The sequence below is a fragment of the Harpia harpyja genome, chromosome 20 (genome assembly GCF_026419915.1).
Source record: "Harpia harpyja isolate bHarHar1 chromosome 20, bHarHar1 primary haplotype, whole genome shotgun sequence".
Taxonomy (NCBI): domain Eukaryota; kingdom Metazoa; phylum Chordata; class Aves; order Accipitriformes; family Accipitridae; genus Harpia; species Harpia harpyja.
The window spans coordinates 6,205,232-6,230,820 of NC_068959.1; the positions used below are offsets into that span (position 1 = coordinate 6,205,232).

General features: G+C 46.5%; 2 protein-coding genes across 2 annotated transcripts in view; both read right to left on the reverse strand.

The window, feature by feature from the left end:
* Window positions 1–600: 600 nt before the first annotated feature.
* Window positions 601–7,717, reverse strand: LOC128155003 (uncharacterized). The gene is made up of 2 exons (XM_052816408.1): window positions 7,341–7,717; window positions 601–3,448 (listed from the first exon to the last, which is right to left on the reverse strand). Exon 2 carries the CDS (start codon window positions 3,444–3,446, stop codon window positions 2,454–2,456), a length of 993 nt encoding a protein of 330 aa, XP_052672368.1. The 5' UTR covers window positions 3,447–3,448; window positions 7,341–7,717; the 3' UTR covers window positions 601–2,453.
* An 8,843-nt stretch (window positions 7,718–16,560) lies between these two features.
* The window catches only part of ADAMTS2 (ADAM metallopeptidase with thrombospondin type 1 motif 2), a 190,743-nt gene continuing 181,714 nt past the window's right edge, over window positions 16,561–25,589 (reverse strand). Inside the window, exon 22 of the mRNA XM_052816407.1 lies at window positions 16,561–21,750. Coding sequence (XP_052672367.1) covers window positions 21,287–21,750 — 464 coding nt within the window. The 3' untranslated portion in view covers window positions 16,561–21,286. The remainder of the gene's footprint in view (window positions 21,751–25,589) is intronic.

The following is a 25,589-nucleotide window of genomic DNA, read 5'->3' on the forward strand; positions in this document are numbered from 1 at the left end:
GAGTTGCAGCTTTAACCTGTTCCTGCACCTCTTTGCTCTGGGTATTGCAATATTTGCAGAGCCAGGAGCAGCAGAAAGGGCTGAGCTGTGAGCCCCATGGCTGGGCTCTCCTCTTAGATGCGGCACATCGGTGCTCCAGTCCGGGCTCGCAGGTTTTAGATCTCTGGGGAGCTCATGCTGGAAAAGTTGATGGGTTTCAGGGTTTTAGAGACTTGCGGGATCATGTGGCAGCTGAGAAGGAACCACGGTGTTGGGCATCAGCTGCCGAAGGGGTGAGGTGTGAAGGCCCTTTTGTGCCTCTGCCATGAGGATGAATATTTTCGCTACAGCGCTTGTCCCGGGGGAACCTGCTGATGCACAGCTTGGCTGGTTTTAAGGGAAGCAATTGCCTGGGTCCTGGGCACAGAGGGCCTGACCCTGACAAGGCAGAAAAGCTTTGCAAGGCATTGAATGTGTGGGGAAAGAGCCTGGGAGTTGGCTCTGTTGGTGACCTGGTGGGGTGAGAAGGTGTTTGGGTGGAGAATCACAAGCCCATGTGCTGTGGACCAGCCCTGCACTGAAAATAATCACCCGTGGTTCTGCAGTAATGGAAACAGCAACTTGATGTAACGATTTTATTTGTTTCCTCTGTCAAAAGCAGTGATACATGCAGTTGGCACGAGACTTGCTAGGCATTAGTGTCATAAGTATTCGCATGGAGAGAAATTAAAATGTCAGCAGGGCAATAAGGACAAGCATCATTAAATCCCAGCATTAACCTGAGAAGGAAGGGAAAGATGTAGAGGAGGCAGAGTGGGCCGGCACCTCCCTGATTCAACTCTCTCCATCAGCTCTAATAAATGCTGGAGCCACCTTCACTTTTGTTCTTGCTGTGTGGTTAGTTCAAAAACAAAGATGAAAAGCATCAGCTCCATAGTGCTAATGAGTTTCAACTGGAGAAAAAAATATTTGAGGTAAGAGATGTGAGAATGAGAAGCTCAAATATGCTCACCTTTTGATCCTCGAACGTATTTACACTCATGTTGGTACTGAGCAGAAGTTGCCTTCTGATTTAATCTGCTCAAGGGTGGTTTAGAAATCGTTTGAGCATTTTTATAATTGCAACTTTCCAATGGTATTTCCCATCTTAGCTGCTGTTGAACAAACAGCCTGGTCCCTGCGCTCTCCTCTGTGTCAAAAGATTTATTCCTGGTAGTAGTAATAATAATTAGGCTAGTATTGCTTTGCAGTTTTCTCACCTACTTCTCTTGGCTGGCTTTGGAAAGTGTGGTACCAAATGCAGGTACGTGAGGTTGCTCTGACTGCAGGAGAAAGCGCCGACGAGAGATGGTTTCTCTGGACGGAGAAGTCTCTGCACAGCCACGAGGGATGAGCTGGCCATGCACTTACCACACCACGCCGGGATCTCACAGCAGTGCGGGAATCCTCCTCTTCTGACAGACATCCCATGTAGCACTAACATCTGCTGGATTGTTTTACATACGTTATGTGCTAGATGGTCGTACCACGCACTTACGCGGTGGTTTTTTCATGTCTCAGTCTCACAGCACCAGGCGAAGCACAGTCAGCATCGTTAGCATGGTCAGGTAGGTGAGAATACAGAAGCACAGATGTGAAGGGAAACCCAGAAATTATTATTTTACGTTCAGGTCCTGTGACAGTGCAGAGACCAGTACAACATCTGTTTTTTTTACAGCTGGCATCACAGGTTGTTACAGCTCCAGGACAGCTGCAGCACTGGCACGGCAATGCCCACCCGGGCTCCTAGCTCTCCTCCTGCCAAGAGTAAATCAAGGAGTAAAGGTAACAGAGTTGTGCCGGGGAAAGAAACAGGAAAATCCCCACCCAGAGGAGTTGTAATATTCTCCATATTGCCCTCTAGCAAATCCTCATAAAAGACTTCTTGCGATTTTTAAAAAATATTTCTTTATGGTACTGCACTAACAGATGACCTATCCAGTGGTATTCTGGTGTTGGCGCAGGGATCTATAACGGGTCTCCTAGTAAATGTATATGTCAGAGAGAGCACGTTTAGTACTGTCCAAGCATCGGTCAAAATGTTCCTTGCAGAAGAACCATACCTAAGTGTGAGCAACATCTGGCTCTTTGGCATTTGCTGGAAAACACCAGTAGTTTGATGTTCCCGCAGAACAGGCAGGGTTTGTACTCTCTCCAGCTTTTCTTCATGCTCAGGGCAGTTCTAGGCAGTAGGCGAGGGGAGATGCTTTATGAACTGTTGCCTTTCTGAAATGAGAACTAATTGCTGTTTTCTTAGTGGATGAGACTCTGAATTGTCCCTTTGCCCACTGATGAGGGATATGATGGGTCACAAAAATCTGCCTGACTTGCATGCACATTCAAGCCATGTTTTCTGTGTAAGGACTCCAGGGAGAGCATCTAGAGCACAGGGTGGTTGTATCTTGTGAATAAAATTATTCTGAGCAGCTACTTCTTCACACTTCAGAAATAGCTGGGAGCAAGCAAGCTTTTACCTTTGCTTCTTTCCAGATGCATCTGTGCTCTGAAATCCAGTTATGGATCATGGCTTTTTTAGGTACCTGGAAACACTCGGAGTATCTCTGCTTGGCGGGGACATCACCCGTTACATTTTTGTCACAGTGAGAAGTTTCTCTCCCTTCTTTTTCTTCGGTGCCCGCTCTATTGAACAAACAACTCTGCCTTCTTTCAGAGCAGCGCAAGGCTGGGTTTCCTACCAGCTTCCCTCTGGCTGAGGATGGCAATAGCTCTTCCCCATTAATGAACACGGGGCCATTTTCTTTCTGACTGTGGTTACTCCCTAAAACTGTTCCCTCATCTCTTCTGAGATACTTCAGCTCTGAGCAGACCGCTTCTTTCTGCACTGGTCTTGGGGAGGGAAGCCTTGGAAAACTGAATACTCGTGGAAAATTGGGTTTCCCGCTGGCTTTTTCTTTCACGGTTGGGGGATGAAATTCACCGTTTAGGGCGGAAGAGTTGTACCATGAGTAACCAGTGCTGGAGCTTTTACCATATGAAGAAGCCTTGGAGGAGCAGAGCTTTCCTGCACGCGTGTAAATCTGTGCCAGGGGGTCCTCTCTGGACCAGAAGTCGGTTTCTGCAGGCATGACTTTTCCCAGCGGCACCACGTTTGAGATGAGATTGGTCAATTTATATTTTGATGTTTCCTGCTGTGTCCCTCCAAGGGATGGAGACCATGACACATCTTCAAGGGTCTTCAGGGTCTTTCTGTCCTGAACCTTACAGCTGCTTTCAGGAAGGCCCGGGAAGGTGGGTCTGGCGAGGTGGCAGATGGATTGAATGTAATCGTCGCTGGAGTATGAGTCTGGGCTGGCTGCAGTGCTTCCAGTGCACTTCAGGTTGCTGGTTGAATCTTCCATCACTTCCTCGTGGGTTTCGCATATGGTTGGGAGAGGCTTTGAAAGACTCAATCTTATCCGGGGTGCCATGGCTGCAAAGAACAGACCAGACATGATCAGCCTGTGAAAGCCAGCTGTGGTAAAGAAATTCTGGGCTTGTTTCTGTAAAGTCCACGCTACCTGAGCCACCCGATGTTTTCTTGTGGCAAACAGTGGTGCTTACAGAAACTGCATTTTAAAAGTTTGCTGGCAGTACTTTTATATCCATGGCTTCATAAAGACCCCATATATAGAAAAGAAGCCAAGTGAAGCTCAAGGGCAGCCTTGGCTGCGGTGACCATGAAATGGTGGAGTCCAAGATCCTCAGGGCAGCGAGAAGGGCACACAGCAAGCTCGCTACCCTGGACTTCAGGGGAGCGGACTTTGGCTTCTTCAGGGACCTGCTTGGTAGAGTACCATGGGATAAAGCCCTGGAGGGAAGAGGGGCCCAAGAAAGCTGGTTAACGTTCAGGGATCACCTCCTCCGAGCTCAGGAGCGATGCATCCCAACAAAGAGGAAATCAGGCAAAAACGCCAGGAGGCCTGCATGGATGAACAAGGAGCTCCTGGACAAACTCAAACAGAAAAAGGAAGCCTACAGAGGGTGGAAGCAAGGACACGTAGCCTGGGAGGAATACAGAGAAATTGTCTGAGCAGTGAGGGATCAGGTTAGGAAAGCTAAAGCCCCAATAGAATTAAATCTGGCCAGGGACATCAAGGGCAACAAGAAAAGCTTCTATAGGTACATCGGTGGTAAAAGGAAGACTATGGAAAATGTGGGCCCTCTCCAGAAGGAAACAGGAGACCTGATTACCCAGGACACGGAGAAGGCTGAGGTACTCCGTGACTTTTTTGCCTCAGTCTTCACTGGCAGTCCAGGGACTGGGAGAATGAAGAACTGCCCACTGTAGGAGAAGATCAGGTTTGAGACCATCTAAGGAATCTGAAAGTGCACAAGTCCACAGGACCTGATGAGATGCACCCGTGGATCCTGAAGGAACTGGTGGACAAAGTGGCTGAGCCACCTTCCATCATATTTGAAAAGTCGTGACAGTCCAGGGGAGTTCCTACTGACTGGAAAAGGGGAAACATTACCCCCATTTTTAAAAAGGAAAAAAAGGAAGACCCGGGGAACTACCCACCAGTCAGTCTCACCTCTGTGCCTGGCAAGATCATGGAGCAGATCCTCCTGGAGACTACGCTAAGGCACATGGAAAATAAGGAGGTGATTGGTGATGGCCAGCATGGTTTCAGTAAGGGCAAATTGTGCCTGGCAATTTTGGTGGCCTTCTACAATTGGGTTACAGCACTGGTGGATAAAGGAAGAGCAACTGATGTCATCTACCTAGACTTGTACAAAGTATTTGACACTGTCCCGCGTGACATCCTTGTCTCTAAATTGGAGAGACATGGATCTGATGGATGGACCACTCGGTGGATAAGGAATTGGCTGGATGGTTGTATTCAAAGAGTTGCGGTCAGTGGCTCGATGTCCAAGTGGAGACGAGTGGCGTTCCTCAGGGGTCGGTATTGGGACCGGGGCATTGTTTAACATCTTTGTCAGTGACATGGACAGTGGGATTGAGTGCGCCCTTCGCAAGTTTGCCAACGACACCAAGCTGTGTGGTGCGGTCGACATGCTGGAGGGAAGGGATGCCATCCAGAGGGACCTGGACAGGCTTGAGAGGTGAGCCCGTGTGAACCTCATGAAGTTCAACAAGGCCAAGTGCAAGGTCCTGCACATGGGTTGGGGCAATCCCAGGCACAAATACAGGCTGGGCGATGAGTGGATTGAGAGCAGCCCTGAGGAGAAGAACTTGGGGGTGTTGGTTGATGAGAAGCTCAACAGGACCCAGCAGTGTGCATTTGCAGCCCCTAAAGCCAACTGTATCCTGGGCTGCATCAAAAGAAGTGTGACCAGCAGGTTGAGGGAGGTGATTCTCCCCCCAGGAAGATGATCAGAGGGCTGGAGCACCACTCCTATGAAGTGAGGCTGAGAGAGTTGAGGTTGTTCAGCCTGGAGAAGAGAAGGCTCCGGGGAGACTTAGAGCAGCCTGCCAGTACCTAACGGGGACGTACAGGAAAGATGGGGAGGGACGTTGTAGTGATAGGACAAGGGGTAATGGCTTTAAACTGAAAGAGGGAAGATTTAGATTAGATTTAAGGAAGTTCTTCACTGTGAGGGTGGTGAGGCACTGGGACAGGTTGCCCAGAGAGGCTGTGGCTGCCCCATCCCTGGCAGTGTTCAAGGCCAGGTTGGATGGGGCTTTGAGCAACCTGGTCTGGTGGAAGGTGTCCCTGCCCGTGGCAGGGGGGTTGGAACTAGATGAGCTTTAAGGTGTCTTCCAACCCAAATCATTCTGTGATTCTATGATTAAGTGCAGTAGAAAATAAAAGGCTCATTAAAGAGATCGGCAATCATGCTCCCTTTTGAAGCAATGCAAGGGGTCAGCAGCTGAAGCAGGTGGGACAGATGCACTAGCTCGTCTCACTGTCCGGGTTGTAGCAGCAAGGGACAAATTACTACTCTCCTTGTTTAATACTCTGCTGGTGTGTTCACTGTAACAGGGCTCTGACTTCACAGTGTGTCCGAACAGGCAAGAGCTGATCTCAACAGGAGAGGAGCTGACCTACCCCTGTGGGGAGCACCACATAAATAAGTGACATTACAGCTGATCTCGCCTAGAAGCACTAGGTGATAATGTACAAACATGTTCATTTTCGCCTCTGCCAGTGGTTCATAAATGTAATTATGGAGTGGTAGAGCCTTCCCTGAATGCTTACGTAGAGTCAAAGGGATTTAATTCATGTCCTTTATATTCAAGTAGTTATCTTCAACTCTTTTTAGGATGGATTTCCATCAAACTGCTCCCACTAGTCAGGTAAACCTTTTTTACAAATATTTTGTGTTGCAGTGTTTGCTAACTGTACTGATTTTTTTTTTTTTCTCAAAATACTCTCCCCTGTGCTTTGCTTAACTCCCCTTCTGGCAGAAATGACCACATAGCCTGGATCCTTGATCCCCCCCTTTTTTTTTAACTATCCCCCCAGCATGGAATTTGTATGTGAATAATCTACTGACACAATATAGCTTTGTTGTGTGATTGAACACAAGTGCTTTGCTAGCTATTTTAATGCCTTGCTTGTCATTGCTGGAAATAAATCTGGCTTTGTTGAACCTCCCTGCGAAGCTGCGGATCACATATGGAGTGCAAGTGAGCAGCTCACCCCCAGCCCAGGGTGGAGCTCGTGCGGTGCCCATCCCTCCCCGAGCTGCTACTGGCTTTTACTGGTTTTCATCTCAGGTGCTACTGGTGAAGTCAGCCAAGCTGGGATTTGCTGAACTGAGAGCAGGAGATGCTTGTTTTAAACCTTATGGCCTTTTTATTTCTCTTTCTTTATTCCGCCTGCTCCTTTCTTCTCATTTCTTTAAGCATTAAGAAGGCGGCTTGCTCCTCCACCTTTCCTCCCACCCCCTCGGCCAAGCTCGGCTCTGTCGGGATCTGGGCCTGCTCCGACCCCGGTGTCAAGGAGGGCAGCCAGATACGTCAGTTAATGGGCACCGGCACACCGTGTTAACTCACGATAGCGCTAATCATTAACTAATTCCTGTTAACACGCCCTTCCTCCGGAAGGAAATTAAATTACCTATTTACAGTCAAACTCTTCTGATAAGATGGATCGGTTCCAGCCCGGATGCGATCCCCTTTACCCCGGGCACCGCGCCGGCATGGCCCCCCTCCGCGCCGAGGTCACCTTCCCACCCACCACCACCACCCAGCAGCCCCTGGAGAGAAAAAAAAAAAAAAAAAACCCCTGCCCTGCGCCTTCCCCTCCCAGCCGTGCCTGGAGCATCCTCGGCTGCGGCCATCCTGGCTCCTTCCCAGCAATTCCCAGGACATAGCCCATGGCCGGACCCCAGCTTTTGGGACATCCTCCCCTTACCTGCGCTGCTGCCTGGTGCGGAGGGACGGGCGGCTTTCAGCTCCCCTGGCTGCCACGTCTCTCTCCCTCCCTGTTTTCGGCACGGAATATGTGCTGTCTAAAACTAAACCGTGCATCAGGCTTCCCTGCCTCCAGTCAGCTGATTCGGCTGCCTGTTTTGTTGCTGTTGCTAAATATAGACCGCTGGCTGCCTGCCCTGCCGGAGAGCCCGCATCTGACAGATGCCGTGTAGCATCGGGACAGCAAACGGGCATCAGGGAGGCAAGGCCATCCCAGCCCCAATGGGGGATGGTCCACGACAAATCCCTGCTGCTCGACTCCCTTATTTTATTTTCTCCACGTGAAACGTGAGTGCGGTGCTGTGGTTTTGCTGCAGGAGAGGCTGCCTGTGCTCCAAACTGGGGGATGTGTGTGAAAAGAGGAGCTGTAGTACCATCGTATTCTGTTGCTGAACGGAGGGTCCTTAGATTTTGGATTGCTTCCACCCCTTCTCTGCCTTATTTCACGAGCAAATCCATGCCACTTCACCACGTCTGCCCAAGAGAGCAAGAGATGCTTGCAGCATCGGTGTCACTGTCCTCCTCCCTCCCCACTCCCAGTTGTGCCCCAGCAGCTGCAGGGGACCGGCTGCTTGAGCCATGCACCCGCTGCAGAGGTGCAGTGGCAGCAGCAGCACCGGCAGCCTTGTCCCTCCTCTGCCCCCCCGGGAAGAGGTGCAGCATCGGCCCTCTTTGTCTTTCACCGAGCTGGCACCCACCGAGCGAGCCCACACGAGTGCATTATGGCAAATCGCTTCGCCAGGAGGACCGGCAGCGTCCGACCTTGCAGGTCTCTGGGCAGCAGGGATTAGTCTTTGTTTTCTGGCTTATTAACATGCTGCAAACTGATTGCAATTCTGCTCTAACTCCAGTAGCCCTCTTGTAGCCTCTGTTGCAGCATTGCGTTGGGTGGGGAGGTGACTAGTTATTTTGCAGCTGAATCTTCCTTCTGCTTTTATTTCCAAATACCACCCTCAGAGGGAGCCTCGATAGCTGCTATTCCTTACTGGGGAATAGCACAACATCCCTGTGTGACCACGGCCAGAGAGCATGAGTGCATTTCTGAACCTTGCTGCTCCCCACACCACCTGTCCTGAGCTCCTGGGAGGGATGGAGAGAAAAGCAGAAATCCTAGATTAAAAAATCACTGCTTTAGTTTCAATGCAGATATTCTCAGTGTTACCAGCATTCAGGCTGGAATTGGCTTAGACTGCTGATTTGGTTGCCCAAGCCCACACTCATCATACAGGTTCTTTCCTTATCTCCAGTGGAAAGAAAGCAGCAGCTCATAAAACTTGTGCATCCCTTCAGGATACAGTTCAAAGCAGAGATTATTTGCTTTCTGGAAATAGCCATTGCTTAGCATCTAAATATCAAAGGTGTGCAAGCTTAAGCCCTTTGTCTGGACTTCTGATGCCAAACAGCTGACGTTTGCTGAAACGACCCTCAACCTTCATGCATTAAATTTGCTAACAGCAATGATCAGCTGGGGCTGTGCTGTAGTAACAACTTAGAGCTTAGATGTCCCCTTCTTGCTTGCAGGCACCATAATTACCATCAAATGGGGGGGGGGGGGGACACCAAAACAGACTCTAGCTACTCTAAGCAGCTGCAGTATAAAGCTTGGGAAAGCTATTTCATGAGGAAAATCACTGATCTGGAAAAAAAATTCCACATGTGCAGATGTGCATGGATACTTTATCTTTATAAAACTCTTCAAGATCATTCCCCTCTCCTGGAAAGTCCTTCCTCCCAGCTGGAACCATCTCCTTCTCAAAGGCCGCGTGGTTTGGTGGAGCAAGTAGAACCTGGGGGGGGGTGCAAGGGTCCGGGCTGGCCATGGCCACCCCACCCGGGAGAGCAGCTGAATTAGGCTCAGGGTTGGGTTATCGGGCATCTAACAGGGTCAGGGTCCCTCCTAAAGCTTTTGCATATCATTCCATATCAATCTCTGCGTGGTTTTGGTGGTGTGCGGCGGGACATTGCAGCCTCCCCGGGGAGGATGGGGCTGGGGAGACCTCACACCCCGCACGGAGAAGCTGCCTAAGAGCCTCTAAAGTGATCAAGGTCCTCCCAAAAAGTGGTTAGGTAAGGTGTTTCTTTATGAAGCTACACTAAAAATATGAGTTTGCAATAAAAATCCCTTCTATCTATTGAAATTAGTTTCTTCCAGACGTCTGGTGTTACTGTAGGAAAATCACTTTTATTCAAATCACTGTTACTGGAATTACTCAGATAACCGCAGTATAAATGATTTGTTCTCTATCATCTCTTTTACATTCTTGATATGAAGATTAAAATATAAATTTAAAAATTCCAGATACAGCTTAAAAAGTAGCTATTATTAACCAAATATAATTTACAGCAATACCTCTTTTTTTTTTACCTCAACCACAGCCGTTTGGTTTTCTCTTTCATCAAGTGGTTGCCAAAAAATGTTAATTAAAAAAAAAAAGATGCACCTTTGAATGCTTGTTTGTCTCTTCACAAAACTGCTGTAGGTGTCTTCCAAGCACTTCTGAAGATGGCTTTGGTTAAACCATCCCGGTCGCCTGTACTTACACTCCCCTGAGAGAGCGCAGTGAATCAGCATTCCTGAGTGCATGAAAACCGTGACCAAATGGGATTAATAGCAAAAGAAAACAGCAACAGCAGCGGTGCCCAAGCTGCCAAGGAAAACACAAGTTATTAGTTCTGCAAGGCTTGGTTGAATGTCTGAGATCTAAATGTTGTAGTCTTTTTTTTTGGTTGGTTTTCTGTTTGTTAGCTTTTTTTTTTTTTTAATGCTTCCAGTTTGGGGGAAAGACTTGTATTCAAACAGTTTAGCAGAGTTGCACAAGTGTAACAGGCAGCTCTCCTTTGGGCATTTTTGAAGCTTACTGATGTTCGGCTAAACAAACCAATTAAACTTTGGGAGCCCTAAATGGATACCGAAGTCAATTCCCATTTTGGGTACTCTCAGGAAAAATACTCTTAATGCCAAATGGGGGCTCTGGGACGGCGCCAGCACTGCTGGCTAAAGCCGATGTCCACCTGATGGGGCATCAGTGCTGCCAAAGCTGCTTCATAAATAACTTTTGCTTTGGAATATTGCAAGGAATATTTATTTGGGGGGGGGGGGGGGAAATCACCTGATGCTTTCCAAAGTAATGAATCCGTACAGCGGGTGCTGGGGCAGCTGGGCAGCTGTGATGAGCAGAGTGGTTGGATGCAGGTCGGAGCGGGTGGCACCGATGTGACAGGTCAATGATGCCCCATTGCTGCTCTGCTCGTGCCTGCGGTGACACAGCTGAGCCCTGGGCACTGGGACGCAGGCGTCACTGCCCTGGGCTGTGGTAGCAAAATCCCAGTTTGAAAGAAATCCCAGTTTTTGAGCTCACACAGTGAGAGGCTGTAATCGGTAAAACTGTAAATTCACTGCGGTTTTTTACTTTTTTCTTCTTTTTATTAAGCAGTTTTTATGCTGCTTGGCATCTCTCTGCCTCCACTCGTCTCTGACCTCTCCTCCTCCCGGAGCAGCCGCAGCACCCAAAGGCACGGGCATCGCAAAGGGACGCCCATCAGCCCGTGCACACAGTCCTACCACACTCCTGCCTGCAGAAACGAGGGGTTTTTTTGTAAACTGGCAAATATTGTGACTGGTGCATGGCTGGGCAATGCTGCCACCCTGCTCCTGTGCTGCGAGCCAGCATCTAAAAACATGTCAGAGAGTGTCAGGAATGGAGCGGCGTTAATGCCGGGCTTTGCTGTAGCGTTAGCTCTTGCCGGGGACGGGGTATGGGGTTAGTGCGGTGCTGAGCACCTCCACACCTCGTTGCAGTGAGCTGCTTCTCTCTTGCATGTTTGTTCATTAAAAGTTCAGGAAAGGAAAACAGTTTGACCCGATTTGTGCCAGATTCCAGATGATTTGTGTTCTCTGATTATATTCCCCAGCCTGTTAACCTAGCGTGCGTTACAGCAAGCGGCCACAATGATACGCAGTGAAGACACTCCTGTGAAACATTAATGAGCTGTTTTCCTATTAACTAAAACAGAGCTGGGTTAGAAATGTCACACCCACAGCTGTTGCCTTGACTGCAGCTCACACGGTAACTGGTGGCCGCTACTTGTACAAACACTGTAACTGATGCACGCAGATTTTCTGGAAATTACCACGTATTTCTTGGTCTTTTGCAAGCGAGGAACCAGTTGCTGCGAGGGCTGGGTTCCTGCAGCCCATAGCCATTTAGCACAAGGCTTTTTTGCAGGAGCTCAGCTCTCCATCCAGCTGGGAACGTGGGTGGACGAGTCCTTTCGGGAGGCTTTGAAAAGGCTCGGAGTGATTTAGGCACTCAGTTTCCTTGGGATTTCAATTAAGCTCAGAAAATGACTCCAGGGAGCCTTTGCTGGGAGTTTCTAGGCCATGCTGGTGTCACGGGTTCGTCAGCCCAGCTCCCACTGGTGCTGGCAGAGAGCTCAGTGCCGATGCGGACTTTTTTTAAAGAACTTTGATGTCTCAGAAAGTGCAAACGATGGTGGCTGCTCGCTGGCGACTGCCCCTGGGAATCCAGCCCCAGATATTTATTTGAAATGACATAAATATTTTTTTATTTATATTATTACTGGTCTGCATAAGGTTACATTGTATCTTTGTATGCATGCATTTTTCCATACATCATTTTAGATTATAGAAATGCACATCCAGACTCCAACAAAACACCTGACCACCCCGAAGCGCCTGAACACCGATGCAGTTTTGCCTCTTTGGACGCACCGCACGAAGAGGCTGGGAAGCGGAGCGCTGTCGATCGTGGCAGGGCTCGCTGAGGACCGTGCTGCCAGCACTCGACAGCCTTCTCCGACCCGGGGTCCCATGAAAACCCCTGTGCCGCAGCAGCCTGGGGTGCCGAGTCGCTCGCAGTGGCTGCCCGAAGCCGAAACCCATCAGGGTGGCCCCAGGGATGCCGGCGGTGGCCAGAAAATCTGAGAAATCTGTACCGAGGGGAGCAGCGAGCCGTGCAAACGCCGTTATGTATTACAAGCAACAAGCCTTTTCCTGCTGGTCGGGCCTTGCAGAAGAATTGCACTTCACTGGCATAGCTCCTTCCCAAACCCCCTCTGGCAGCGCTGGCGGGCAAAAGGGGTGTAAACGTGCCATGCTACCGATCCACCTCTCCTTGTGCTGAAAATAAACCCAGACGGACCGAGGTTAGAGTACAAACGTACTGTGCAGAAGAGTGGGTGGCTGCTCAGCTCCCAGGAAAGCCGCGTTTGCTTCTCTTTGCTCTGAAGACCTCAACTGCACGGAAGACCAGCTTTCATTTTTCAGGCCCTGGGATCTCGATCCTTTAAATATCGATTTTATTTTGGAAGCTGTCTCGTCAGTCCTACAGACTCTTCCCCCCCCCAGGTCACAAAGGACCCAAACAATCTGAGTAAACCTGCCATAAACGACTTCTGTTACAGAAGACATTCTTCAATCACAAACAGCAAGAACATCCCAGTCACTTGCAAACAGAAAACGGACCCATTTTGCTCAATAAATGATTTGTTACAAACTGCCCAGTATTTGGCTGCTAATCCAAGCTGCGGGCTCACCTGAGACAGGTTTGTCTTCCCACAGCTGTTGCATTTCTTTAATGAAACAGCTTTGCCTGATTAAAAAATTTGCAAGACCAGTTAATGATAACCATCAGTGGAAAACCCTGCAATGTTACTATCCTCTAAACTTTGTTATCAGCTGGAGCTGGGCTGTGTTTACATGCCCTAAGAAACAGCACTCCCAGAAAATAACTTAATTCGTGAACTATTTTCTGTGGTTTGGGTGGTGGGGGTGATCATGGCTCTATTTCGCCACTGCTGCTGCTCTCTGTGTTTCTCTCCTGCAGGTTTCATGTTTGTTCTTCAGCCCCCAGCTGCTGGTAAGGCATGGACAGCAGTACAACAGCATCTTCGCATACATCCATGCTGCGGTGGGGACCGAGCCGAGCGGGTTTTACTTTATCTGGTCCTTCCTGCAACCCTGGGATGCAGAGAGCCCTTCTCACCAGACTGAGGGTTTTTTTACCCTGGTATCAAAGTCCAGTGGCTGTTTCATAATCGTACTTCTTGTACCGTGCCACCATCTAGTGGTAACTCAAGTAGTAATTCTGCATCTGGAGAGGTGAAGCAGCCCGAGCGGGTCCTCCATCGCCAGCCTGCCGGGAACCCAAATGCTGCTCGGGGTAGCACGGATGCAAAGTGCAATTTCATCGCCTAAGGCTGGTGGGAACACTGCTGATGAAGCGTAAAACCCAGCCGATTAACTAGGATGAGGTTTCTCCCACATATGTCACCCTGCTCTGCTTCTCGCTGTAATGAGTTTTTAGAAGTGCGCTTGCACTCGATGTGGTTCTGTGGATCCTTCGCTTCGGTCCCTGCTCAGCTTTGGAAAGCTGCTAATGAGGGAGGGATCGTGGAAGGGTGGTGGGGAGGGATGGCGGGTGAGAGAGCACAGGAGAGCGATGCATGCACCCCCCCCCCCCCAGCAGCTCCAGCAGGGTTTGCAGGTATTCAGTCCCCACAAGGGCTCTGCACCATTTTTTGACCCCTGGGAGCAAAGCCAAGCGTTGAGCCAGCAGCCCCTGGGTGGGCGGCTGGAAATCACCCCGTACCCCCCCGTCCCACTGTGTGAAGGGACACTCAGATTTGCACGGCGCTTTGGAGGAGCTATGTTCTGCCTGGTGTCATTGAGAATAACCTGAATAACCACTTCCCTGGCTTGGAATTGCTCCTTGAACTGCTTTGCCTTTTTTTTTTTTTTTTTTTTTTCAGAGTGCGCTCAGCAGAGCCAACCTGCTGCACCACCAAGCTCCAAGTCCTTCTCCCAAGACATGAATATTTGCCCAGGGAGGCTCTGGTTTACCAGCACAGGCTCCTTGCTCTGCCCATGCTACTTCTCACTGGTGTTAGTGGGATTGTAAGTGGATTTGGGAGGATCTCTGCTGGGAAACTCCATCCCTAGCCCATTCCTCCCATCTTTGTTGAACCAGCTGCCCTGCGGGTAATCCTGCAGTGCCTGTGACTGCCTGTGCACGAGCAAGGGATCCCCTTGCACATGAGGAAGGAGAGTGTATGCACAAAGGTTTAATTAACTCATGCTGTGTGTCAAAAAGCTGATCCCCCTGATAATGCCCAGCACCAGCCCCCTCACAGTCTCAGCAATGCAGGAGCCAATTTTATTTCTTCCAAGGCCAGAGCGGTGGTTCCCATGAAGACGGTGGGGTCTCCTCTCAGCATCTCTTCAGGATGAGGTCCTCAGGCACAGAAGACAGATGTTGCAAATGCTGAGACCCATTTTGCAGTGCAATGCATGGTTTTGGCATTTAGCTTATGGCTTGCTGCCAATCTATCACACCTGGTGAGTTTGCTTTTGTGGGGATGCAGGGAGCCAGGCACAGCTTTGTGTTCAGGAACAGGCAAAACACCGGTATTTGGTGTTTGTGGATGCTATGGGACTAGGATACTGTACGGACATCATCGATGTGAACGAGCTAGAACATTCTCCTTGCAGCTTCTCTCTTCTGGGATAACTTTTCCTTTCCTTCCACTGCCAGAGAGCTGCTGCTTTAATGCACACACTGCATTGAGGTGGGTAAATGAATCCCAGCCAGTGATGTACTCAGTGCTGTTTAACCCGCTATGATCCTGCCCTCCCTGCAACACCAGGCTTCCTAGAAGGACGTCGTTATCTGCAATGAGACCCGAGCTGGGCCGCTCGATTTTGGGGACATGAGCATAATGCCTTCAACTGGATGAGGCTCCTGGAACAAACACTCATGGGGCTGTTCCCAAAGCACAGCTTCCCAGGCTCATCCAGCCCCACGGCAGGTACCTTCAAATACGCTTGGAGAAAGAGGTGTTAAGCTGTCATGGGCTTTCCGAAACAGTGACAGTCCCCCAGCAGGGTCCAGGGGACGATCACAGTACTTCTCCTTAGAGATGAGGTAGATTTTTAAAATTCTGCCGCTTCCCTTTGCATTTGGCATCACCCCCAGGCCAAGGAAATGATGTTCAGGAGCTTTGAGACCTGAAGGGGCCAGAGCCGCCCCCGCGGGGCCGTGTGTACGTGTGCGTACGTCTGTCCGGGCTCCCACATGGGCACCGGTTATCGCCCAAGTCTGAAGAACAGATGCAAAGGGGCTAAAAAGCTGATGTAAGCCAGGAGAGGAAGAGATGGCCTCCTGTAATTGTCATCTTCAGGAATTTCAGAGAGAGAGAGGAAGACTGCGGGGGGAGGGAGGGGCGTTGGACGTGTTTGACCCCACCACAGGTGTTTCTCATGTCGGACGTGAGACCCTGCCCCATGGCCACTGTAAAAATCTCAAAATCTTTGGGTTGGGAAAGCAAAAGCCATTTAAATATAACCCTTGTCACAGCTGTAAATTAGATACTATATGAATTGTCACAGTAAATGAAACCCAGGTTTTGGCTGGTCTGCTGTTTTATCAGGGCATTTAAGTAAGTAAATGTCTTTTCCATATTGAAAATGCTGAGGTAGTTCATTACCTGATTAAAGAACATGTTGGACTTGAATGCACTGATGGTGCTAACTGAATAATCAAAGTAAGCAGGGATCTTTCAAATCCTCAAGCAACAAACTTCAATTAGATGGGAGAGATTCAATTATGCTTTAAAGGGAACCTGGCTATGAGCATGCAGGATATGGCAGAAAAAAGTATGCAAAGAATTTCATGGAAAGGAGCAATTATTTTATCACTAGGACATGCAAAGTGAAATTTGCTCATCAGTCCTGAATAGAAGCCCAAATAACCGAGCCTTTTAAGGAGGTGATGATACATGGACCAGGATGGATTTCAGCTGAATGTAAAGGCTGGGAGCCTCAAGCAGGTTTGAGTGAGTTTGATTAATTTCTGTGCAGTTATCAACTGAGGTTTTGGTCAGTGACTTCATGGTATTTGGCCTTGGATAACGGATGTTGTAACAAGGATGTAGGACTTCGGCAGCAAGTGTCTCCCAATCCCACTTCATTAAGATAAAGTTTTAGAAGTTGAATTGGTTTTGAGTCTGAAGATGCTGGTTTTTCCTCCCCCAGCACCTCTGCATAGCGTTACTTCAGTGAAAAAAGCACAGGGAAAAGTCAAACACTTTGCAAAAGAACACAGACATTTGGATTTAATAAATTATAAAATTAAAGATTCTAATTTGTATATACATTTTTAATATACAAGAAATGGCTATTTATTGCAATTTCTGTTAAGGCATATGTAAGTGAATGGAAGTTGCATATAGATATTCAGATGAACATAGCTAATACTGTGCATTGTAGGTGAGTAAATAAGACATTAAATGCATTACGTAATAAAATAAAACATAAAACCCTTTGAGTACTGGTAAAGCACCATTTCTAGAATTCTCAAAATATCTGAAAGCATTCTATGGAGATGTTGTGAGACTCTAAATACTGAATGGATATATGAATATAAAAAGTGATGCATTCATAATACATTACAGAAATTTTTAAAGGAATGTTGGTGAAAAAAATGGCAGTAGATTGGAGCCAAAGGAACCAGAATTGGTTTGGGATCTTTTTGTTTTCATGAGGGGCTGTCACTTGGATTTTAAGTTTAGACCAACAGAAAAATGACAATTTAGAAAGCTGTGTACTTGCATGGTTAAACCATAAAATGCATTGATTAATGGGAGCACATTGCTTTAGCTCTCTGATCTCTGAGATGGTCTCTGCAGGAATATATTTTCTTATAAATCTGCTTTAGTTTCTGGGGATTAGGTTACATTAAAATACCACTCTGCTCATTACATCTCAAAATGCAATACCTGGGCAACAGCAAAATGGTTACAGAAGACACACTACGGCGATGCTCTTGCCCAATTACACCATTGTAGAAAAGAGGAAACAGTTGTCAAAAGTTCAACCAGCCAAAAAATGACCAAAATTTCCACTGCATGACATGGAACAAAGATCAGCTGAGAGCAAAACCCCACCTATTGCCTTGGGCTGCTTTTTTCTTTATCAATAGAGCTCTGCTCTGTGTTTTCCAGTAGAAGTGAGGTACATATTCTTAGGAAACGACCTTAATGGGAACTGCTGAAAAAAACCACCTTCTGAAGAATTCATGCCAGCTTGAAAAGAAGCCATTTTCCCCGGTCTGAAGAGACTTTTTTTTTCTCTCATACAGCAAGACTGTAAAGAGAAGGCAGCTGGTGGCTCTGCTCCATAAGGAGATGGACCAGGCTGTGTCCATCAGCGTCTCACTGTCTTGAGCAATCTAGACTGAAGCTGCTCCTTCAAATATCATTTCAGTGTTCCCCAAATAACCACTAGAGAAATATTCAGTTGAATTAATGCCAGCGAGAAATAAATCAAATTAAGTCCCCAAAAAGGTGAGACTGAGAAGGGAGCAAGCCCTTCCTAAATGCAGATGCCACCAGGCATTGCATCTGGTCCCTAATGAACACCAGACCTAGCGTAGCACCATACCAGCCTTCTGGGAGGCTGCTCACGCTCCAAGATGCAGCAGAAGTTTCCACCTTATCTGGAAGAGTGCTTTTGGTTTGTTTGATTGCGAACTGACTCACTCTAGAGAAAGAACAAAGAGGTCAAGTTTCTGAACTTCAAAACAGCCTTGCAAGTTCAGCCAGGGTGTCCACGCTGCGTGTGAGCGAGCGAACCCCCGCGAATTGACCTTGCCCAGCCTACAGCAGTGCTGGCTGCTGGAAGACACAGCTGGAAACGCTCAGCACAGAACCGCCTAGTCCATTATAAATGTTGGGTCACCCCACAGGAACGGGCCTTTCCTCGTGCCGTTTGCAGAAAGGTCACTTGAAGTTGCACCAAATGAATTCCTGCCCCACTTGCTATTGGGACACAACTTAGAAGTCCTTTGGACAGAAGATGCTATTTGTAAGACAGCATTTGAGCTGTGGGCACCTCCTCCTGTGGCATTTCTTCACATTATCTGGTTGACTAAGCCTATTCCAGAAGCTAAGGAAGAACAGAAGCTATTAGATAGGTTATCTCAGGCTTCTGGGGGTCAGAGAAATGGGTCTCCACAAAGTCTCAGAGAGCAAGGCTGGTACCATCCAGGTAGCAAATTTCTGCCTCCCCACCTGCGTAACTTCAAGCCCCAACCCATCTCTACCCTTGGGTTTGTGAGGGTTTTTCCCAAGTTTATCATATGCTTGGATGTGCTTCTAGGCTATGAAAAAGCTGGGGGTTGTGGTTTATTTTTACTGTCCACAGAGCTAAAAGCAGGATAGTAACTTGAAGGGGAAAAGATGAGTTTTACACTAACCACATCTGTGTAAAGGAAATGTGGAAGGCAAGAAATACTCACTATGTCTACAGGCTGGGAGCCCAGCTACAGCTTGTCTCTCACATGCCACAGCAGCTGGAATGATGTTGTAGACACGACTTCCTTGCTTTATAAATAGCATGGTGGATTTTTTTTCCTTTCAGTGCCCATTACTACATTGCTCTGTTTTGCACAGATGTGACCTGACCCTACGCTGTTACTAAAACTTGTCCTGTCTGTAGGCAACCACAAATCCCTTGGCACAAGGCTCCTGGGGCCAGCGCCGGGCTTGTCCGTGCATCGTTGCTCTGTAATGGCAGGCAGGCCATGGAGCAGGGCTGGGACGAGCGAAGGCTACCACGCAGGCAACTAAAGATAAGCAACCTTCAACTGCAGGAAAATGCCTAGTGTCTCACGAGTTTAAGTCTGAGGTGAGACTCCTGCCACTGCCCCAGCCAACCGCTGCTCAATGCTGCCAAACTGTGGAGCTTTAGCTTTACTTTTCAAAACCAGAACAGATTATTTTGTTGCTTGCGCTGGCTGCTGCTTTCACATCTGCAGCCACGTCTGCTTGGCCCAGATGTTTCCTAGTGCTCTGGACTTTTACCAGGCCCGTTCTGCTTCCTGGTCTTCAGGGTCTTCAGTGTAACTCCCATCCCTGTACTGAGCTGCTCCTAAACACTCACCCAAGTGTATCGCCCCGGTCCTCTTTAAGAAGGGACGCTTGATGCCATCAGCTGAAAACATTCCTTCTGTGCCTTCGCTAGTATCTCCATGAAGTATTTTTCTTAAACCAGGTCCTGTCCTTCACAGTTTTCTGGACACAGTTCAGGCCAGAACAGTTCAACATCTCGGTGCTGCAAAGACTGGTGTTCCTGCAGGCTCTCGCATCCTTTCCAGGAGGACTGGCTTGTTTTGAAGAGGAGACTGGGCAGCTCGTCCAGCCGTGGTGGTCGGGGGCAGAAGGCAGGGTTGCAGGAAGCCACATGTTGTTCACCTTGCAGTGCTTCTGAAGCTCTCTGCCAGCAGCTGGGCCACAGAAGAGCTTACACATTGCTGGAAACTCAACACATTTCCAATAACTATGTGACTGTATATACAGGCTTATTACTGGCACTGCTTCAAACTAAGACCAGTTCAGGCTGGACGATGAGATCTTACTCTCAGACTGGAAAATCTGAGCTAGGAGCCATCAGACCTACCTAGTGGTAAAAGGAGGATTTCAGGGAAGTCCTGGGCTCTGCAGGGGGTTTACCAGCAAAGAGGAAACAAATGGAAGAGTCCAAGCCAGGAGACAGGAGAAAAACTGCTCAGATGCCACCCGCAGCAGGAACCAGTGCACACTCCCTGTCTCTGTGGTGTTAAGAGCCAAGCTGAATTCATCTTCTGCTCTCCAACCAGGAATTCAAAATGACCTATGAAAACCATGATGACCCTGAGGGGAAAAGAAGTACTCAAAGGGTTGTCAGGTTACACATCTTAAAGTTTCTAGCAGACCTGGTACTGTGAGTACACGTGTGTGTGTATGTACGTGTATATATAAGGGCACAGCAAACAATTCACTTGTTCACTTTGCACCAATAAAGCTGTCCTAAGGAAAGGAAGATAATACAAAATTATTTCCTCCAAAATAACCTCATCCTGTGGGAGAAAAAAAAATGTTTTCTTAACAAAGCACCAAAGAAAAGGCAACAAGAATCCAGTCCTCTTTAAGTTAAACAGTATGTGGGTAGAAAAAAAATCAGACCAATAAAAAAAAGCACCAACCAAAAAAAAGATCACTGAGGCTGTTGCATTATAGGAACTTTAAGACTATCAAAAACATGGATAATTGTAAACAGAAAGACTAGGATGTTGTCAGTCCAAGTTGGCCGGATCTACCCTACTAAATGTCTTGCACGTATTCAAAAATTTAGGAGAATCCTTTGAAATCACTTATGGAAATATGTTAGCTACTGTTTGCCAGTTTTTAATTTACACATAAATACATGGCTACAGAATTTTCTATATATTTTCTTACGCAGTCCCGGTTAAGAAAGCTATGTAAGCACATGCCTAGCTGTAACCACAGGAGCAGCTCTACCAAAGTCAGCTGAGCTTAGCCTGGCATGTCCCTAAGTACCTTCCTGAACCGGGGGCTGAGTTAGTGCCCGGGTTTATGCAATGCACAGAAGCATCACAGGATTCCTGACCACCTGCTTGTCAGTGTTAAAGGGATTTGTTATGTCTTGTGACTGTTTTCCTCCATCCTAAGTGTAACTCCCATTACTATTCCCAAGCAGTTTTACACAGGCATAGAAGACTTAAAAGAGCCCATAAACAAGAAACCTGCTAACCTGGCCTAGGTATTACGGTTTGTTTGGATTCAGTGAAACGCTGTAATGATATTGCACTAATACTCTACCGTACCCTGTAAACCTAGCCGTCAAAGTGTTCAGATTAGCACTTATGAAACAATCTGTCATTTCCATTTATAGTAGGCTTTAGAATTTGGCATCTCTGCCATAGCACCACTTTGATTTTTCCCCATTTTTAGTCTCTACGATATGGGCAATACTATGATGTTGGTAACATCTCTATAAGAGAAAAATGTTGTTTGTGCCATATTTCCATTTTAGTTTATTTTCCTAAGAGTCTCTTTTTTCCTTTTCTCAGCAATCAGCTCCTGAATTCTTTGATTCCTTGTCCTTTCATAAGGTATCCTCCTCCGTGTAATGATGTTGTGCTGTGATACTTCATTATCCAACCCATCAATTTTATAGGGAACATCCACTGCATTGATTTCTGGGTGCTCCTCAGTTGCATTGGAAGGAGGTGCACGTGTTTTGGAAACAAGAGGAGGGCTGGTGGCAGACTGTGTGGTGGACGCTCCTACGGGAGGGCTGAGGGTTGTCAGGAGCTCCTCCTCAATGACATTATTCTTATTTACGTTAGAATCAGTTACATTGTCGTCCTCTGTTATGTTGCTGTACATATTACAGGACTTGCAACACAGCTTATTGTAACCGGGAATCGAGCAGTAACGAGAGAGAACTTCCATGCGACAAAACATTGACTTGTCTCCTTGACAATGATCTTCTGAAAGAGAAAAAGGGAACAGATAAATAAAGAGCATCTTCACATTAATCAGAAAAAGAAACACAGCTGAAGCTTTGGCAGTGGGCAGAGGGTTTGGTATTTCAAGTGGGATGGAAAACTGGCAAATGAGCCTTCTATAAGCAGAAGCAGGCTTAATATTAAACCTAAAATTCAACTCACTTCAAGGGATGCAAAGGCTGATCTGAACCGTTTGTACCAGCCCCATCCACACTATAGACCATAACACTCTAATTTTTGGCTTCACATTCTGGAAGTGCTACCCTGAGGACCATGCGGCCACATTGAATTGCATTCCTGCCTTGGCTTAGAGTTCAAACCACACTGATAGTACTGTGTTGTTGCTAAAGCTACATTAAACCCCCAGAAAGTCATCAAGGTTTATACTGAGAAATCTCTTTCTCCTCTCTTCACTCCTTTTAATGCTTTTCTGCAATCTAACAGTGACTAACCACAGTCAGGGGTAATTTATATTTATCTGGACTGTCTCAAGAAAGTCAGCTCTTATTTTGATGTGTACCGTGTAACTCTCAGAATTAATCTGAGTCCACCCGTTGGAATGGTATTTTTGCCAGGTAGCTCTAGTCTGAAAACACCAGCATTGCCTGAGCATGTCCCTTGCTTGAGAGAGAAGTGGTGCATTTAGCATAAGGCTTTTCTCCTCCTCCTAGAAGGGAGCTGATATTTTCAGAACGACAAACTCCAGTGTGATGGAGTCAAGCCAGTCCATTAATGACTGGGAGTCTCAGTAACAAGTCCTGATTTTTGTGTCACTGACTGGAAAACTGCAATAAAAGAGAAAGAACGATAATTGATAGGTTTCAAGCTGCCGATGATAGCTGTTGTGACAATCTGCACTATAACGAAGGTGTTACAGCAGATCCTGATCTTGCTGAAATACAGGTGCAAAAATGTAGGCTAAGGCATTAAAGGTGAACTAGTCAAATGGTATTACTGTCTGAGAAACATAAACAGAAGGCTACTCAGAGATTACTAAGGCCCTTGTGATTTCTGCTCAGAGGAGGTAGAGTATCGTATGAATTGGCAGCAGATGGATGGTGAGGAGTTAGCAGGCTCCTTGGAGAGAAAGCTACCTGTCCTCTGTCCTACATACACGCTCTACAGCTCCTGTGCCTCCAGGCTGAAGTGATGGAGCCAGGAACTACCAGGAAAAATCCCAACACGCAGCCCATGCTGAAAGAAAGAGGAGTCAGAGGGCTTGTAGGAAAGGCGAGGGCTGAGGAGAAAGGCAGACTGACCATTACTTGGCATAATCGGTAACAAAACATTTTCCGTGACCAGAGTGCTGAGACAGAGATGAAATCACTTCTGCCTCTCTCCCTGCTCTTACTACATTTCCACCTACTCTTACAGTAAAGGATGAGTAACGCCAATTACTCGCCTTTATTTAGAGCGTACCCGATAGCAGACAGCGTGCTCAAGTCAGCGTGTTACTGGAGCTCATATTTCACCATCCTGCTATGAACACTGACTTACTCTGTCAGCAACCTTACAGCAAAGTAGAGAACCAGAGCAGATTCAGAGATACCAAGTGAACTCAGAAAGTGTAGGTGTCGCCTCTTCACTCATCCTCAGTTAACAAAATAGGGCATTATAGGTGTTTAATTGGCAAACATATCAGTCTAAAATAAACTAATAACTTTTGCTGCTGCTTTAAAATGCTAGTACTGGCTGAGGAAGTGGAAACACCTTCCTTGCGTTGTATTTATGCCCCGACTGTTGCATTTGTTGCAGAAGAGCAAAATTCTTGTTCCTATTTTCAAATGTGTCAATTCATTTTCATATTTTTCAAATGCTAAACTGAGATACTGCTGGAAATAAAGAACAACTCCTTCCTTAGGAACCTAAGAATAGTACCTTGGTTTTGGAGACATTTTCAAACCAGTCTTTAAGAGCTGGAACTGTTCATATCTGCATGCATAACTCTATACAAAGGACTGCATGTGCCCATACAGCTTTATATGTATTTTTACATACCACATAGAGTCCCCTTTGAACATTTTGCCTTGTGTTGCATGACCTTAATGCAAGCTTCTCCAAATGGCTTGCAAAATAAAAGCCAACAGATATAGAACATTTAAATGTAGTTTCAACAAGGCAGATCTGGTTCTTGGCTTTGTAAGAATCACTAAAAGCACCTTTAGAAAAATGCCTTTTTTTCCTATCAAAAATATGTAATGTCAAGCTTAAAAATACCTGAAAATAAAAACGCATTATGTAGTATATTTCGTGACATCTGATAAGTTATATAAATAAACTCTGTAACTTATGAATGTCAGAATGAAATTTTTATCCTCTATCCAAACCAAAATATCCAGATTTGCTGAACTTTTATTTATTTTTACTTGCAGTATGCATGACAGACTGGAAGTATATCTTCAAAACATCAGTAAGAAAAAAATAAATCAGTTTCACAGTCACTTTGGTACACATTAGTCTCATAAAAAAATATTGAAAAGCAAACTGAATTGGCACATCTTTAATATTATGTTAAATACATACAAAACACTAATAAAATATCCCTGATAAACCAAAGTGCATATAGACATAGTGCACAATGCCCAGATACCTTATTGCACCATTCTCTATAGCCACCCATCTCTTGAAACATCACTAAACATTGTCTATTTAAAGGTAACAGTCATGAATATATTTATACAGTTAAACACCAATTATTTTACATAACAGTATTCAGTGCCAGATACGTGTCTTTGCTTTTTCACCTTGTCATGTAAATTGTTAACATGTTTCAGGAAATTATCATCTTAACAGCAAAATTTAAATATGTGATCACATGATAATGACAAGTTTGAAGTGCTACACTGTTGACGACCCAAAGATTCAAAAATACCACTTTTCCAAAGAATATGATCAATGCAATAAGGTAGTAATTTGCTCCAAGACTGCGGTTTTAAAGTTGATACGCTTCTACTATTGGTACTGACTGTCACAAACAGGTTTATGACTTGTGAATTCCAAATCTTCCACACAAACACGGAAGGTGAAGCAAGAATGCCAGTTAAATTTCAGTAAGTCAGGTCACAATCCTGTCTTGATGAAGATATGGATATGCACTGTGCAAATTAACCTCGGATTAAATTTACTGCCTTCTAATAGTTATCATTCAAGTAAAAACACTCCATATGAAGATTAACTCAAGGTACCAGTGTACTGTTTATATTTAAAGCTGGATCTGGTAAATTAATGCCATTTACATTTCAACATTAAGGCATTTTTCTAAAATTCTTCTTCTAAGCAAAAAAAGCAATAAAAATTGAGGTAATTCTGTAGTAGTTCACACTGTTATGTTTGCCAGTTGACACATCTATAGAGCATACACACACACGCACACATACAACCGTACCAGTCAAGTCAGACATGCACATGGTGAAAAAAGACCAAAGATGTAATGACTATAAACAGCTCCGTGCTGAGCAGCTGGAGACATCGTAGTCGATGAAAACATCATATTGCCTCCGCCAGGTTAAGAAAAACACCACCACGCAACCTTCAACATGGACCATGCCTGTTCTGCTTCGGTTTTGTTTCTAAAGTGAAAGTACGCAAAACTGGCAAAAATTGTGCGACGGGAAAAATGAATGCAGCTTTTCTCAAGGAAAAATATTTCAAACCACCACCAGGAGTTTGGCAAGAGCAGACGGCGTCATAGCAGCATTGAAAATACCGACAGAAACTGAGCTTCTGCTTCCCAGTGAGCCCTCCACGGGTTACAAACATGAATGTGAGGGTCAGGAATAAAAAATGAGCAGCAAGGGTGAGTAAAGCAATGGCACCGCAAA